Below are 14,397 nucleotides of genomic sequence, written 5' to 3'. Positions count from 1 at the left end.
GGGGCTGCCCCAGCGGCGTGACTGGGATACTCTGGCGCCGCGCCCATGGCCACATGCCCCACTCCACATGCCTCAGAGCACATCCTCAGAGCACACACACACACACACACACACACACACACACACACACACACACACACACACACACACACACACACACACACACACACACTCACATACTTCATCCGGGTTCAGACATTACACAAACAATTCTATTCAGAAGCACTCCCAATAAATCAAGTACACAATACCACATCCTCAAATTGTCGTGACTGAAAGAGCTCCATCTTTGGACGGACAGGCAAGACGTACTAAATATTCTGGAACTACACTTTTTAGATTACGCTTTCAAAAAGGCATAGACAGTGTGTGGGATGGATTTGTATATGGTCGTCATTAGGATGCTAATTAACATTAGGAGCGAGCGATGAGAAGGCGGGCTCTTACTGTAAGTGGGGCCGAATCCAGCGTGCTAGGCGCCAGCCTCTGGGTGTTGCTTGGCATGGCTGTGGCATTGGGCAGACCTCGGGAAGGGGCAGGGTAAACAGAGTCCAGGGAGGTGGCCAGGGAGTCACTGCCAACGCCAGTCAAAGAGTTGGTTAGATTTCACCAAACCACTTGGTAACAGCCAATACACTCAGGCAAACGTGAACTACACAGCCCCACACACACACACACACTCGCATTTGAACAAATACACACCTTGCAGATCTAGGGGGCAGGTTATTTTGTGGGATGGGGTCTTGGGCGGAGTCAGAGCTACTGTCTGGCTGTGTCGTTTCCATGGAGATGGGTTCAGAGGCGAAGTCCAGCGCACCAAACTGCACGTTGAGCCCGCTACTCACGTCCACTGAGCCGGGCATTTCCACTGCAGAGGAGGGGATCTGCGCACACACACACACACACACACACACACACACGGGCCCATGTCACAAACTCAAGTCAACACATCATGTAAGGACGTGTGTGTGACCGCACTCCTACTGTGTGGTACCTACAGCTGCTAGTTAGGGCTGAACGATTTGGGAAAATAATCTAATTGCGATTTTTTTCTCCAAATATTGCGATTGCGATTTAATATGCGATTTTTAAAAAAAAAAATCCCAACAAATCGTAATGTATGATTTAAATATGACCAACACAATATTAGATACATTTAGTGTAAAATATTATTTCCCACATTTTTATTTAACTGCTCATTACAGAATCAAGAACAACAAATCGGTGGCTTTGCACTTTTTAAAAACACTGTGTGCAAAATGTACCACGTTTTTAATCGCGAACGTTGCGGTTAGAAAATCGGGTCTATCATATCGCGATTAAATCGCAAATGCAATTAATCGTTCAGCCCTCCTGCTAATAGAGAGAGGCAGATGCTCCCTCTTGCATACATGCATACACCCATCTCATGTGTCCTCTTTTGCTTGTACATTTTGGTGCGAGTTGTAAAATGTGTGTGGGAGTACATGCGTGCGTGCGTGTCCGGTCCTTGCCTTAGACGGCGGGGCAGGGCGGCGTTTCTGTGGCCTGCTTTGCCTGAGGGGGGCTGGGAACTCGGGGGCCGACGCTGCCCCTAGAGACGAGCCCTCGGGCAGTGCGGGGTGAGACACCTCCGGAGTGGCAACAGATTGCTGCAAGGCATGCTGGGAAAGAATTGCAGATGGCTCTGGCTGGGGAGGCACTTCAACTGCAGGGGAGATAAATCATCAAAGGTGGTGAGTGAGTTGTGGTCATAGGGGTACATTTCCAATCCAGTACAACTAGGAGTAAAGACTTCAGTGGTACAGTGGCAAATGCTTTCTCGGACTCCAGACTTTGTGAACAGGGTTTTCATCTACTTTAAAAAGCCGACTGAACTGAAACACCGCGGGCAGACCAAAGAGTTACTCGCCTGCTAGCATCGGCATATATATCGGCGTACATGAAAGTGAAGGGTAACTAGGAAACTAAACACCAGGAAAGACCCATCATTTTAACTACCCTTCAGTTCTTATCAAAATCTGACATCTGTGGTGTTGCTAAGGCCCGCTGGGAGCTGCTCAGGTTGTGTGTGAAAGGTGGTGGTTCGTATGAGGAGGAGAGACGGAGAGAGAGAGGGAGAGAGGGAGTAGAGAGAGAGGGAGAGAGGGAGGAGAGAGAGGGAGAGAGGGAGGAGAGAGAGGGAGAGAGGGAGGAGAGACTCACGGTGTGTTGGGGCAGTGGTGTGTGGAAGGTGGTGGTTCGTATGAGGAGGGGAGACGGAGAGAGAGAGGAGAGAGGGGAGAGAGAGAGAGAGGGAGGAGAGAGGGGAGAGAGAGAGAGAGAGAGAGACTCACTGTGTGTTGGGGCAGTGGTCCTGCTGGTCTTGCTGTCGCACGTAGCAGTGATGGGGGGGGTGTGTGTTGGCGTGTGTGTGCTGACACTGGAGGTGAAGTGTGTGTGCGCGCGCATGTGTGCTTCTGTGGTGATGTCTGAGGGCGGGGCTTCGGGTCTTCTTATTGCCGGGGTCTCCACGGCAACAGGCTCGGGATGGACCACCTTCGTGACCACTGCTGAACCTCCACTCAACCCAGTTGACTGCAGGGAAAGAAGGAAAAAACGAAACACGTGATCAAGAAATCGACATGAACAACTAAAGTCACAAAGCCTAAAATCATAGCGTCCTACTTTGAATTACTTATTTAGGAGAAAGCATCCAGTTAATATAGCCATGGGTGTATGAGTGTGTGTGTGTGTGTGTGTGTGTGTGTAGGGACTTACTGATGCTGCAGCAGCGTAGGAGTGAGTGGCTGTCCGTGTGTGTGCTTGCGTGTGTTGGGAGTTGGTGAACACCAGGCTCTGGCCTAATGGCTCAGGATCAGCATCCACAGCGCCCTCTCCTGACTGAGACATCAGCGTACACAGATCCATACTGCAGAGAGGAAGAGTAACGTGGTGAGCAATTAAGTAATTAAGGAGTAAGGTCTAATGATAACCACTACGGGCTTTTGGGAAAGGAAAGCTGGTCCTCTACCTGTTCCCAGATGTGAGGTGTGTGTTGGCAGCCAAGGCAGAGGAGGAGGTGAACACTTTGGTCTCAATCAGCTGGAGGAAACAGAATCCAGGTCACTTGGGTTAGTGAGTTTAAACTTGAAGACAGTTACATTTGGTCTGTATGTGTTTGTGTGTTGAGTCTGTGAATTACAGTGTTTTTCCATGAAATTAGAGGGTGGGCCTAATAAACTATGGTTTCATAAACGTATGTAAGAATTGACAGTATATGCGGTGAGTGAACATGAGTCATGATCAAGCAGCGGCTGTGACCACCAAAAGTTGGCCAGCATAATCTCCAAAATGGTGATCTTATCCTGGTAACAAAGGAAAGGTCCCCACACTGGTATTGCTCAGACGCCTGGGGTCAGAAGGTAAACTGAGGTGTGAGTGACTGCAACTAATCATAGTATGGGAATGGGGGTAGGCCGTTGAGAACCATCTCAGGCTACGTTTGCACGGAGCCTGGATTGCCTGAATCCGGAAACATTCTTGGATCCGGTATCTTTTTTTATCACGTTCACACAGAGCCGTGTCAAGAAGAATCTGTGTCTACACGGAAAAGCTGGAGCGGAGAGGTTGAATACGCTGTAAAGACGTCATGGAGCACGTGCATTAAGTGACAGAAGACAGAAGTCGAGATCCAACAAGCAATCTTCCGATTGCTACCGCCCGAAATCACTGTTACCACAGCACTCAAACAGGACTAGTTAGAATCACGCACTTCGCCATAACCCTCGTTTGTGTTAAGTTACCGTTTTTAAACTTCGGTCTATAATAAAAATCGTTTCACGTCAGATTGGCTGATACAGGCTATTGCTGACACTTAAAAACCGGTTTTGCACAATGGTCTGATGCAAATAGATTAAACAGTGAGGTAGAAAGTGTGCGGATGGGGCGTTTACACGAACACGGATCCGCTGGCGGGTTCGAATCTACCTACTCGGCAGACCGGATTCAAAAGGTTGCGGATTCAGTGACCCAACCCGCCGATTCGCCAACATTTCTTTCCGGATTAAGACAATCCAGGCTTTTCTTACAAATTGGCAAGCCACCCATCCTACAATTTCTGAATAATTCTTCTACCTAGAAAGGAGGTTCAAGGATCGGGATCATCTGCTTGTTGTCTTTGTTCCATTAATGGGCAGGAGGTGTTTGGCTGTGGGTCAGCTCTGTGCAATTTGGTTAACGATTCTAAAGTAACTGAATCAGCCCGAAGTAGTGAGGTGGAAGAATTGTGTCGGAATACGTTTCTAAAGGAGCTGAAACAAAGAGGCCCAGACCGTGAAACTGAAACGAGTTGTTGAAAACCTGAAGTAGTTTGGTTTGTTTGCCGAAGTACTGTGGCTCAGGATGAGCCGACGTATAGGCGAATGTGACATAGTGTTTAATACGACCCAAAGAAGTGCGGTCAGCCAAACGAATTGTGGCCTAGTATCAAAATAAGTTGGCTGGATAACAGAGAGTGGTAGACTGACAAATAAAGTGAGCTTGTTGGTGGTGGTGTTTTTTTTTTTTTAAACTTTAGAATGGAAGATCTAATTGTAAAATACATCACAAAACACGGTTCGCAGGGGATGTTTGACAGAGAACACAGAGGATTAGCCCTACGAGAATAGTCAGGCCACATCTAAGGAATCCCACCCAGCTGCCTACCCAACAGAACAGAAGACAAAGAGGGCCAAAATCCTCTAGTTCTTCTAATTGGCAACACGGAGGTAAAAGCGTCAGGAGGAAGCAGTCCAGTGGGGTGTTATCATATGCTATACATGTGGAGAGGATGGGCACATTGCGAGACACTGCCCAGGTAGTGGGGGAAGGTATGAAGACTGTTTGCATGTGGAGAAGAGGGTCACATCGCAAGACATTGCCAAGACAGAGGGGGGGGGGGGGGGGGGGGGGCATCAAGGCATTGTCTGTCATTCATGTGGAAAAGAGGGACACATAGCAAGGAACTGCAAAGACAACTGATCAGAAAAGCAGAACTTTGTTTGTTTTTTCATGTGGAAAAAGGGGACACAAAGCCAGAAGGTGTAACTCTTCACAGACAAGAAAAAAAGCTATCAAGACCTGCTTCAGAAAGTCCTGCACTTTACTGGAATAAAGACAAGTATGTGGCATGTGGCCAACATGTGTGTGTGTGCGTGCGTGCGTGGTCTCGTGTTCACTCACGTCTTCGCTCCAGTCCTCAGCTGCCCAGTCGTCCACATTCCTCCAGGGGCCTGCAGCAGGAACAGAAGGCAGAGAATCATGATGCGTGCATGCGATGCGTGCATGCGTCTAGCGCTGGTAGCCCTACTTTCATAACTGAAGGCGCTGGGCAGAAGCACAATGTCTTAAGCAAAGAGTCAGAGGAAGGAGACGAAGAGAACGTCTAGTTTTGCTAATGGTGATTGGCATCAGATCTACCTGGGTTGGCTGAAGAACAAGATCAATTTAAAAAGGTGTGGTGATGAGAATGCTTAGCATGACAGACACAGGAAGTCTAGTCTGTGTGATGAGTAACGACAAGCAGGGTTAGGGTTCCCGTTAAGACATTAGCAAATGTATTCAGCTGGTCTTACATCAGCCTACTCCAAAGTAACAGACAAGTTGAGTGTATTTCTTCAATAATCTAAACATATATATTTTAATTAAAATGATGATATTATTTTGGAGTTGAAATGATTTAATATATACTTAGTTTATATGCCTCTCATACCCTAATGAATTAAGCTAGCAGTCTAAGCAGTGTGCACGATGCACTGAACTACAACAGAAAATATGACTCTTGGGCCATACCTTTTGTCTCACAATGCTGAAGGCATGACATTCGATTTGTCTACTCTATGCTGTACACTAACCTCAGTCTACACCGAAGAGAAAGGTGGCATTGGTTAGAATTAATTATAGGGCTGTTACCGCTCAGTGAAATATGCCGCTGATCTTAGTCAGAGAATCTGTCAAATTCATAACTGTGAGCAATCAATGCCATTCCAGACACTGTAATTAGCGGTGATTATAGCTGTTGTAGCTTCCCAGGATTCACCCTGTTCACTCCCGCTTAAGGAATCATCAAAGTGAATGTCTTCACACCGACACACCCAGACGATTCCTCAAAGCGTCTGCTAAATGAATAAATGTAAAGCACAGCATTTCTGAACGGTCTTACGTCACAAACATAGCGCTCGAAACTAGTGTACTTAAAAGTAGGGCTTTGTGTGACTGAGATGAACTGGGACATCCTATATCCTCCTGCTTATAACCTGCGATTGCTGAGACAGAGAGCCAATCAAGAGATCCACTGAATGTGTCATCTCGATGACCAAATCTCCAGCTGCATCGCCATTGGCCATGGAGTCGCAGACACATCTGTGCTTGACCATCCCGCGCCGAATCATAGAAAAGGTTTGGTTCCAAAACTGAAGGTCTTGTAACCACTGAATTTTGCTCACCGATTCTGCAACCTGGCGCAGGAAAAAACTAATTAAGATATCCGCATGTCTGACACAAATAGCTCTACTTTTGGAACCGGACCTTTCCACCTCTAGCATTCCACTGCATTTACATTTAGTCATTTAGCAGACGCTTTTATCCAAAGCGACCTACATATGTGCGACTTACAATGTATACACATTTTACATTTACACTGATGGCACACTGCACATCAGGAGCAATTAGGGGTTCAGTGCCTTGCTCAAGGACACTTCGACAGGGAATCGAACTAGCAACCTTCTGATTACTAAACGACTTCTTTACCTCCTGTACCACTGCCGCCCCCACTGCAACATTGTATTCTGTGCTAATGTCAGTGCAAGCTGCTGTGCTTTGCCAAACCATCTTTGCCTATAGACCCTTACACACACACACACACACACACACACACACACACACACACACACACACACACACACACACACACACACACACACACACACACACACACACACACACACACACACACACACACACACACACACACACACACACACACACACACACACACACACACACACACACACACCTCTCGCTATTTGCCAGGCTCGTGAAACCAAAGAAACAAATTTCACCCAGTAGCCATAAAGAGCTCCAACTCTTGAGTGCTCAGTGATGCAGCACTTCATGAGTCACTCCACAAGCATCAGAGACATCACAACACAGCAGCGGAGTACTCATTTAATGATCAACAACACCGCTTGGAAAACCTGCTTTCAGGATCGTCCTTCACAAAAACCACAAAAATCGTAAAATTCCACCATAGACCCCTGATGTCTGAGGGCCCGAGTTACTCATAGCCACAACATCGAGCTACCTTGAAGCCCTCTGGGGTGTGAGTCATGTTGAAATAGACACCAACAGCAGTTATCACAATTATCCTAAACCAGTCTCTAAAGGTTCATGCCATCAGGTCTTAGTCATGACCTATCTAAGCAGTATTGTCTGGCTTGCCTCAGATCTGCTACTAAGTATGAACTATGAACAAAAACACCACAAGCAGAGGCTATTGAGTACATGGCTTATGTTCTTCTGAATTGCTCCAGTCGGCCACATTGGCTATGGACTTCCATAACAAGTATGTAAGTAAGTATGTAAGTAAGTAAGTAAGTAAGTAAGTATTTAATTACTTAATTAATTAATTAATTAATTAAGCAAGCAAGCAAGCACACATGTGTGTGCTCATGTGTGTGTAATGAATCTACCTGCTCCTCCTCCATTGACTTCCGCTTCACCGCCGTCTCTGTGAGTGGAGCCAGAACCGTATTCAGAGGGATTAAACGTCCTGCAGAGATGAAGGGAATTACTACACACATCTCCAGACAACAGACACACATCACATCTCAAAGGCATCTCTCTCACACACACACACACACACACACCTTTCCAAACTTACCCCATTGCTCCGGATGAAAATCCTCTGACAGCTGTTCCTCTGCCCCGGCCTCTGGCTACAACACCTACACACAGGTCATACAAACATTACAAACACACACACACACACACACACACACACACACACACACACACACACACACACACACACACACACACACACACACACACACACACACACACACACACACACACACACACTCGTACTTTACTCTCGGATATCATTGAGCACATGCATGTGGCGTGAGCTACATACCTCTGCCACGTCCCCGGCGAATGCTGGCCTCCACCCCCCCACTCTCCACTGAGAAGATGAGAGAGAAAGACATGGACTATGACTGCACTACTATCAGCTAAGAGGTAAATACAAACACACATTCATGTGCAGGTCCAGCAAACATGCCTGCGCGCGCGCGCGCGCACACACACACACACACACACACACACACCTTCACGTGAGCGGAAGCCTCCTCTTCCCCTGCGGGCGGCTGCACGACCTCTGCCTACATCCCTCTCTCCTCTCTTCTCTCTGTTGTCCTTCGTCTCACTCTTGCCATCTTTATCCAGGCCACGCCTCTTGCCTACAGTCTCCCAGGAGCTCTGTCGGCACACACAGACACACACAAATTAATTCTAACTCACAGTTAACTTACATAAAAGTCAAAGCAAACACCACAGTTCAGAACATCTCTGAAAATGGCTGTAGCTACATCCTACTGATTATCCGCACATACGGTCATACCTGGTCAGTCACCCCCTCCAGCAGCAGGTTGATAGCTCTGTTGACGTCTTCATTGCAGTCATGAAGGGATACCATGCACTCATCCTGAGTTCGCCCGGTTACCTCAACCAGCTGTGCGGAAAACACAAACCCAATGGGCACAAACAGAGGGATCAGGAGGAGTAAATATAGCAATGTGACACAAGCAGCAGACACTTCTACCCACAGACACGAAGTCTTGTGTTGTTACACATGCAAATGGCCGCATACTGAAGTGAACAGGCGGAACCAGGTGCACACTGCCACTCACCTGTTTGACTTTGTCCTCGAATTCTGAATCATTTTTGTCATAGATCATCTGAGCAAGTCGGATCTGCTCAGCTGTAGCCTAGCAAAGAAAACAAATGCACTCAGACACAGACCATAACATCACACACACATTTACTCGTGCTTGTTTGTTCATCAACAAACAAACAATCACCAGAACACTACAATTTGACCGTAAACATATCTGTAGACTGTATTCGGGCCACCCAACACAAGTCAATATTTGTATTCGATCCACACCACTCGCATACCTGTATCTGTTTCTGATGAGATGTGTGTGTAGAGAGGGATGGGTTTACTCCGGAGGGGTCATTGACTAAAGCAGTCATCATCAGCAGGAAATACAAAACTACGTCTGTACAAAAGAGAAGTCTGAAACAGAAACAGAGAGGAGAGAGGTGGTGATTGGGTAAGCAAATCAGCCAGGACCTTGACTCTTACTAAAAATCATGATGTGTGGTCCCAAGTGTGCATCATCTATGCTGGGACAAAGTCTGTGGAGCTGCTGGAAGTGAAATAGCTGTGCTGGGATCAGCTAGGCTCGCATCAGCTGTGCTGGAACAAGGCCTCTTGTGCTGACAGTGGTGCTGCCGAAGAGCAAGTCAGTGGCCAGTGCTGGCTGACTGCACACTGTGGCCCGACCCAGCACCGGTTGTGTTTAAATATAGTTCTCCACAGAAGGTCAGGAAGGATTCCCTTACAGTTTAGCCGACACAACCCCCACCTCACCACTCAACACACACACGCACACACAGCTCCAATCTCCAGCTCCACATACACACTCTACAGGAATAACTCTGCAGTTAAAGCACAAACATATTGAGAAACAAATTGAATGGTGGCACCCGGGCATCAACAACAGGTGACCGTGTAACAGAACGTACCCCTCTCAATAACAACATCGCAACTAACACCTGTCTCTTCCCGAGTGCCTGTTTGTAAGAAAATCTGGTTTCCAGCTGCTACGGTTGTCAAAACCCGTTGAGTGACAACAGGCCCAGGCTAAGCTCCTGTGTGAAGCCAGAGTTACAACCGATCGCATCGTAAAGCATACGACAGGCCGGATGCTGCTAGCTATCCATTGTTTTTTTCAGAGTAGGGTTAACGCTAGGAAGTTTGCCTGTAATAAGAAGAGCGTTGTGATGGCTGTACAGCCTACGACAGCCGTGGGCCCAGCCACAACATCATGTCCGAACGCGACATGAAAACCGTGTTATCCTACTAGCATGCTTAGCAAAATCAAGTACAGTGGCAGAATCGCTGTACAATCTGACACGAGAAACAGATACCCAAATATTATGTTCTATCTGAGAATTTACACAATTTCTCGTGTAAATCTTGCCACTTCGATTTGTTTCAACTGCATGGCAGCTGGTAGGACTGGTACCATTTGGAGAAATCACCTGTTTAACCTGTCCTGTACCCGATACAGAGGGTGGTTGCCTGAAGCCAGTGGATAGGTAACGGCGTCTTGTCCGTTAAAGTTATTGTGACAAAAACAAACATGGTGAATTCGACAAGCTTGCTAGCTAGCTTACCTAGCTACGTTCTGCTTGGGCGTTCGAGTTACGTTGGTTACCCACGCGCAAACAGCTCCAGGGGCCAACCACTGGTCTAGAGAGCCCTAAAAGCCGTACTCCCGCAACAAAGAGCTAGCTCAAACCGACACCGGTTAAGTTGGCTAGTTAGCGTGCGACTTACTAACCAGGTGACGGTTAAAATAACAGAGAAACAACACGTGCATACACACAACAGGTGAAGAGGCCAAGACCAACACCGAGCTGAACAGAGAGAGCCTCGCCAAAGGGTGAAGCAGGACGTGCGACACAGCGCACAGCGAGAACTATAAGCTACTTGCGGACCAGCTCCCTTACAAAGATTGTTCCTAATAATAGCACTGTTGCGCTACAGGGTAGCTAGCTAACTAGCTAACATGTTAGCAGTAGACATGACAGTGAGTAGTTGTTCACAAATAACTCAACATAAACTCGACCTTTCTGTAGACCACCTTAATTCTCGGCGTTCGCCCGATTTCCTACTCAGGGTCAACTCTGAGTACAAGTCTACACAAGCATTATACAACTCTAAACACTCATCCTCTCCCTAACTTACCTGCACACACGCTCCGCACAGGCAGCACTGATCAACGTCACGTGACACACTGAGTTGCCATGTGTTCAACAGTGCCCCTTTCGGTGCGGGTGAATCACAGGACGGGCTGGTGCACCAAGAAAGTGGCTAATGTTAATTGTGTCAAATACACAGATTGTGAAATGAATGAAAATCGTGAAATTCTATTGTTGTATGTTTACCTGAGATTCAAACAGAAATGCGAAAGGCACAAAGAATACAAAATATCCCACATTCAACATGTGTGAGTTTCACTAAATTTCAACAGGGGGCGATGTGAGATAATTCATTGGCCTGCCTGAAACATTCTAAGAGTAGAAGAAATATTTTAGTCCTCAGTTTCTGACACCCGTGTGGTAGAGATAACAATATTATTGCGTCCCGTCCTGTGCGATAAGAAGGGACATGTGCTCCTCCGGGCGTCTCGCGCTGGGTTCTAGAACTTTATTCGGATGTTTGTGTGCGTGAAAAGTGACGCTTTTTCTTCTTTTTTTTATCACAAGAGCGAGCTCCACAGAGCGCTAACATGAAGGTAAGTTAAGTGTTTAACTGCGTGTTTCCTGGAAAGACAGACAATTTCGTTAGGATGTATTCCAAAAAATAGACCACTTCTGTTGTTTACATCAGCTCACGGACTCTAAGTATATGCCCAATGGTCATTTTAGGTCCCAGTATTTGGGAACTAACATTAAGAGATAAAAGTTATTCCAAAATGGTGTCATTGCCTTAGTTTACAGACTCATGACCTTTGAGATTGAGCTGAGCTGGTAAAGAGCTATTGTACTAGGCTTGTCACTTTTGGCATTGTTTTACTAGACAGCTGAGTGATTCTTAAGAGCTTTGATTAAGAAAAGCAGGGAATAAGGCCTATGGTAATAGAATAGAATAGAATAGACTTTATTTGTCATTGTGCATTGGATACACAACGAAATTTGTTTGTGCAACCACTAAAAAAAGTGCAGTTGTGCTGGGTGGAGGGTATGAGGGTTGTGTGATTGTTTAGTTCTGTGATGGCCCTGGGGATGAAACTGTTCTGCAGTCTGGAGGTGCGGGCTGTAGTGGCCCGGTAGCGCCTGCCAGAGGGTAGCAGGGTGAAGAGATGGTTTGCGGGGTGAGTCTCATCCTTCAAAATGCCACATGCTCGGCGGAGGCAGCGTGTCCTAAAGATGTCGTCCAGGGGAGGCAGTGAAAGTCCAATTATTCTCTCCGAAGACCTTATGACCTGACTGAGGGATTTCCTGTCCTTGTCTGTGCAGTTGACATACCATGCAGTGATACAGTATGTGAGGACACTTTCAATGCAACAGTGGTAAAAAGACTTAAGCAGCTCGGAAGACAGGTTGTTTCTCTTCAGTATTCTCAAGAAGTAGAGCCGCTGCTGTGCTTTCTTGACTGTGGCGGTTGTGTTCATCTCCCATTTCAGGTCCTCTGAGAGCATAACCCCCAGGAACTTAAAGCAGGAGGTCCTCTCCACTTCCTCACCATTGATGATGAGGGGTTGAGGGTTTGCCTTTTGCCGTCTGAAGTCAACTATGATTTCTTTTGTCTTTTTGACATTCAGGGTCAGGTTGTTTTGCTTACACCATCCTGTCAGTCTGTCAACTTCGTCTCTGTAGGCACTTTCATTTCCGTTGGTGATTTGTCCTACCACAGTCGTGTCATCTGCAAATTTGATTACTGTATTTGAAGTATGGGTGTTGACTCGGCAGCCGTGAGATGCACAGCTCATTGCACATTGTGGTGACATGTGAGGGAGGGCCTTGCAATCCTCTTATGATTTTGGAACTATGTGCTCTCTTACCACTGTTTCCTTTGTGCTATGTCATCCTCAGACATCTTGGAAATAAATGGAAAAGAGAAATCATGTTCTGTGCTGACGGGCAAGAGGCTCCCACTGCTGATGATGGAAGGCACTGCTTCGGCAAGAGGGAGGACATCATCCAGGCCAAGCGAGTCGTCAAGCTGGTGAATGGCAGGGACGTACTGGTTCTCTACCATGAGGGAGAATTCTATGCCCTGGACGTTCGTTGCTACCGTAAGGATGACCACTATTGAGGCCCGGGGTTTCCACTCCTGCTTCTGAGGCCCTTGCACTGCATACCTCTGTCAATGCTACCATAACACCTGATGTATTCTTGATTAGATTGATCAGGTGGTTTTATTTTATCAGCAGTACTATTCAATAATCAATATTCAGAACAGGGTCAGAAGAAATACAGACAGGAATTCTATGTTCTGGATGTGAAACCAGTTCAATTACCCATTGGTGCAGGAGAAGGTGTTCAACTGTGTATACTAATGTAATAATGATTATTTCATATTTTATGATAACGTAATGAGGTGCTTGCATGTTTTTGACATTTAACTGTGATTTCCCCTCAGATTCCGGAGGTAATCTGGGACTGGGAGACATTGAGGTAAACTGACCTTTGTTTCATCTGATCTCTTACCTTATTTTTACCTTCGCAGTTGGCTGCTCTGATGTAATGAATCTTGAAAGCACCAATGCTTATTGCTCTCATTGTACTCCTTTTGCCTTTTTTAACCTCTTTCTTTTGCTCTCTTCGCCAGGAATTTGGTGGGCGGCTATGTATTGTGTGCCCTTGGCACAAGTACAAGATCACTCTGTTAGAAGGGGAAGGTATGTACCAGCCTGTGGATCCTGCAGTCAAGCCCCCGCGTCCAGGGCCCTGGCGCTCCAAGGGCGTGAAACAGAGGGTCCACTCTGTCACCGAGAGCGATGGCTACATCTACGTCACTTTAAATCCTTCCACTGAGCCAATTGAATCAGACTGCTACCAGACAGACAAGTTCAGGGCTACACTTGTTAAAATGCAAACCCAGAAGAAAAAGTGACAAAGAGGACTCGTTTGTCACGCCATTGTTCAGTGGGGAATTCTGACTTTGTGATGTTATTTGGGCCAAACACACCTTTTAAGTAGGCAGCTAATGATTGTGCATGTCTGAACTGCAGAGCTTTGTCTCAGGGATGGAGTGGATGGCACAGCTGTCCTTTATGCACCTGCACACATTTGCGTCTCTTCCTTTTTAATATTTTGACGCAGACGCGTGGGGACGGCCATAAACCTTTATCTGATTATTAAAGCCTTTTCTTTCTCTAAGCATTAATGAGATTGTCACATAATTGTGCAGCTATTGATCACATTCCAAACCCAAAATGATGATGATCAATAAGGTATGCACGTGCTGTCTTGTAATATAACCTTAATGTTCTCTGTGAATGTGGACTTGATCCCACATAATTGATTATTGAATGATGTAAATCATTTTGAAACTTCAAGATTAGTTGCCTATTTTCCTGCATGTGTGCCAGTGTTGCT

At 46.5% G+C, this 14,397-nt stretch overlaps 2 protein-coding genes across 8 annotated transcripts in view; one reads left to right on the top strand and one right to left on the bottom strand.

Moving 5' to 3' along the window:
* The window catches only part of LOC105894387 (ubiquitin-associated protein 2-like), a 21,889-nt gene extending 10,757 nt beyond the window's left edge, over positions 1–11,132 (bottom strand). For 5 of the 7 annotated variants that reach the window (XM_042708335.1, XM_042708331.1, XM_042708337.1 and 2 more), the window contains exons 1-15: positions 11,039–11,132; positions 9,178–9,298; positions 8,910–8,987; positions 8,621–8,731; positions 8,328–8,478; positions 8,135–8,182; positions 7,880–7,943; positions 7,689–7,768; positions 5,182–5,231; positions 2,993–3,063; positions 2,740–2,890; positions 2,316–2,556; positions 1,494–1,687; positions 703–884; positions 448–574 (exon numbers count right to left, since the gene is read on the bottom strand). In XM_042708335.1, coding sequence (XP_042564269.1) covers positions 448–574; positions 703–884; positions 1,494–1,687; positions 2,316–2,556; positions 2,740–2,890; positions 2,993–3,063; positions 5,182–5,231; positions 7,689–7,768; positions 7,880–7,943; positions 8,135–8,182; positions 8,328–8,478; positions 8,621–8,731; positions 8,910–8,987; positions 9,178–9,258 — 1,629 coding nt within the window. In that variant the 5' untranslated portion in view covers positions 9,259–9,298; positions 11,039–11,132. The other 2 variants (XM_042708332.1, XM_042708333.1) reach the window with 2 other exon arrangements.
* Positions 11,133–11,375: 243 nt separating this feature from the next.
* Positions 11,376–14,107, top strand: LOC105894403 (Rieske domain-containing protein-like). The gene is made up of 4 exons (XM_012820923.3): positions 11,376–11,588; positions 12,889–13,091; positions 13,439–13,473; positions 13,628–14,107. Exons 2-4 carry the CDS (start codon positions 12,920–12,922, stop codon positions 13,910–13,912), a joined length of 492 nt encoding a protein of 163 aa, XP_012676377.1. The 5' UTR covers positions 11,376–11,588; positions 12,889–12,919; the 3' UTR covers positions 13,913–14,107.
* The last annotated feature ends 290 nt before the right edge of the window (positions 14,108–14,397 follow it).

Source organism: Clupea harengus, chromosome 7 (assembly GCF_900700415.2).
Source record: "Clupea harengus chromosome 7, Ch_v2.0.2, whole genome shotgun sequence".
Classification (NCBI taxonomy): domain Eukaryota; kingdom Metazoa; phylum Chordata; class Actinopteri; order Clupeiformes; family Clupeidae; genus Clupea; species Clupea harengus.
The sequence above is the reverse complement of the archived record's forward strand: the minus strand, read 5'-3'. Positions and strand labels throughout refer to the sequence as shown.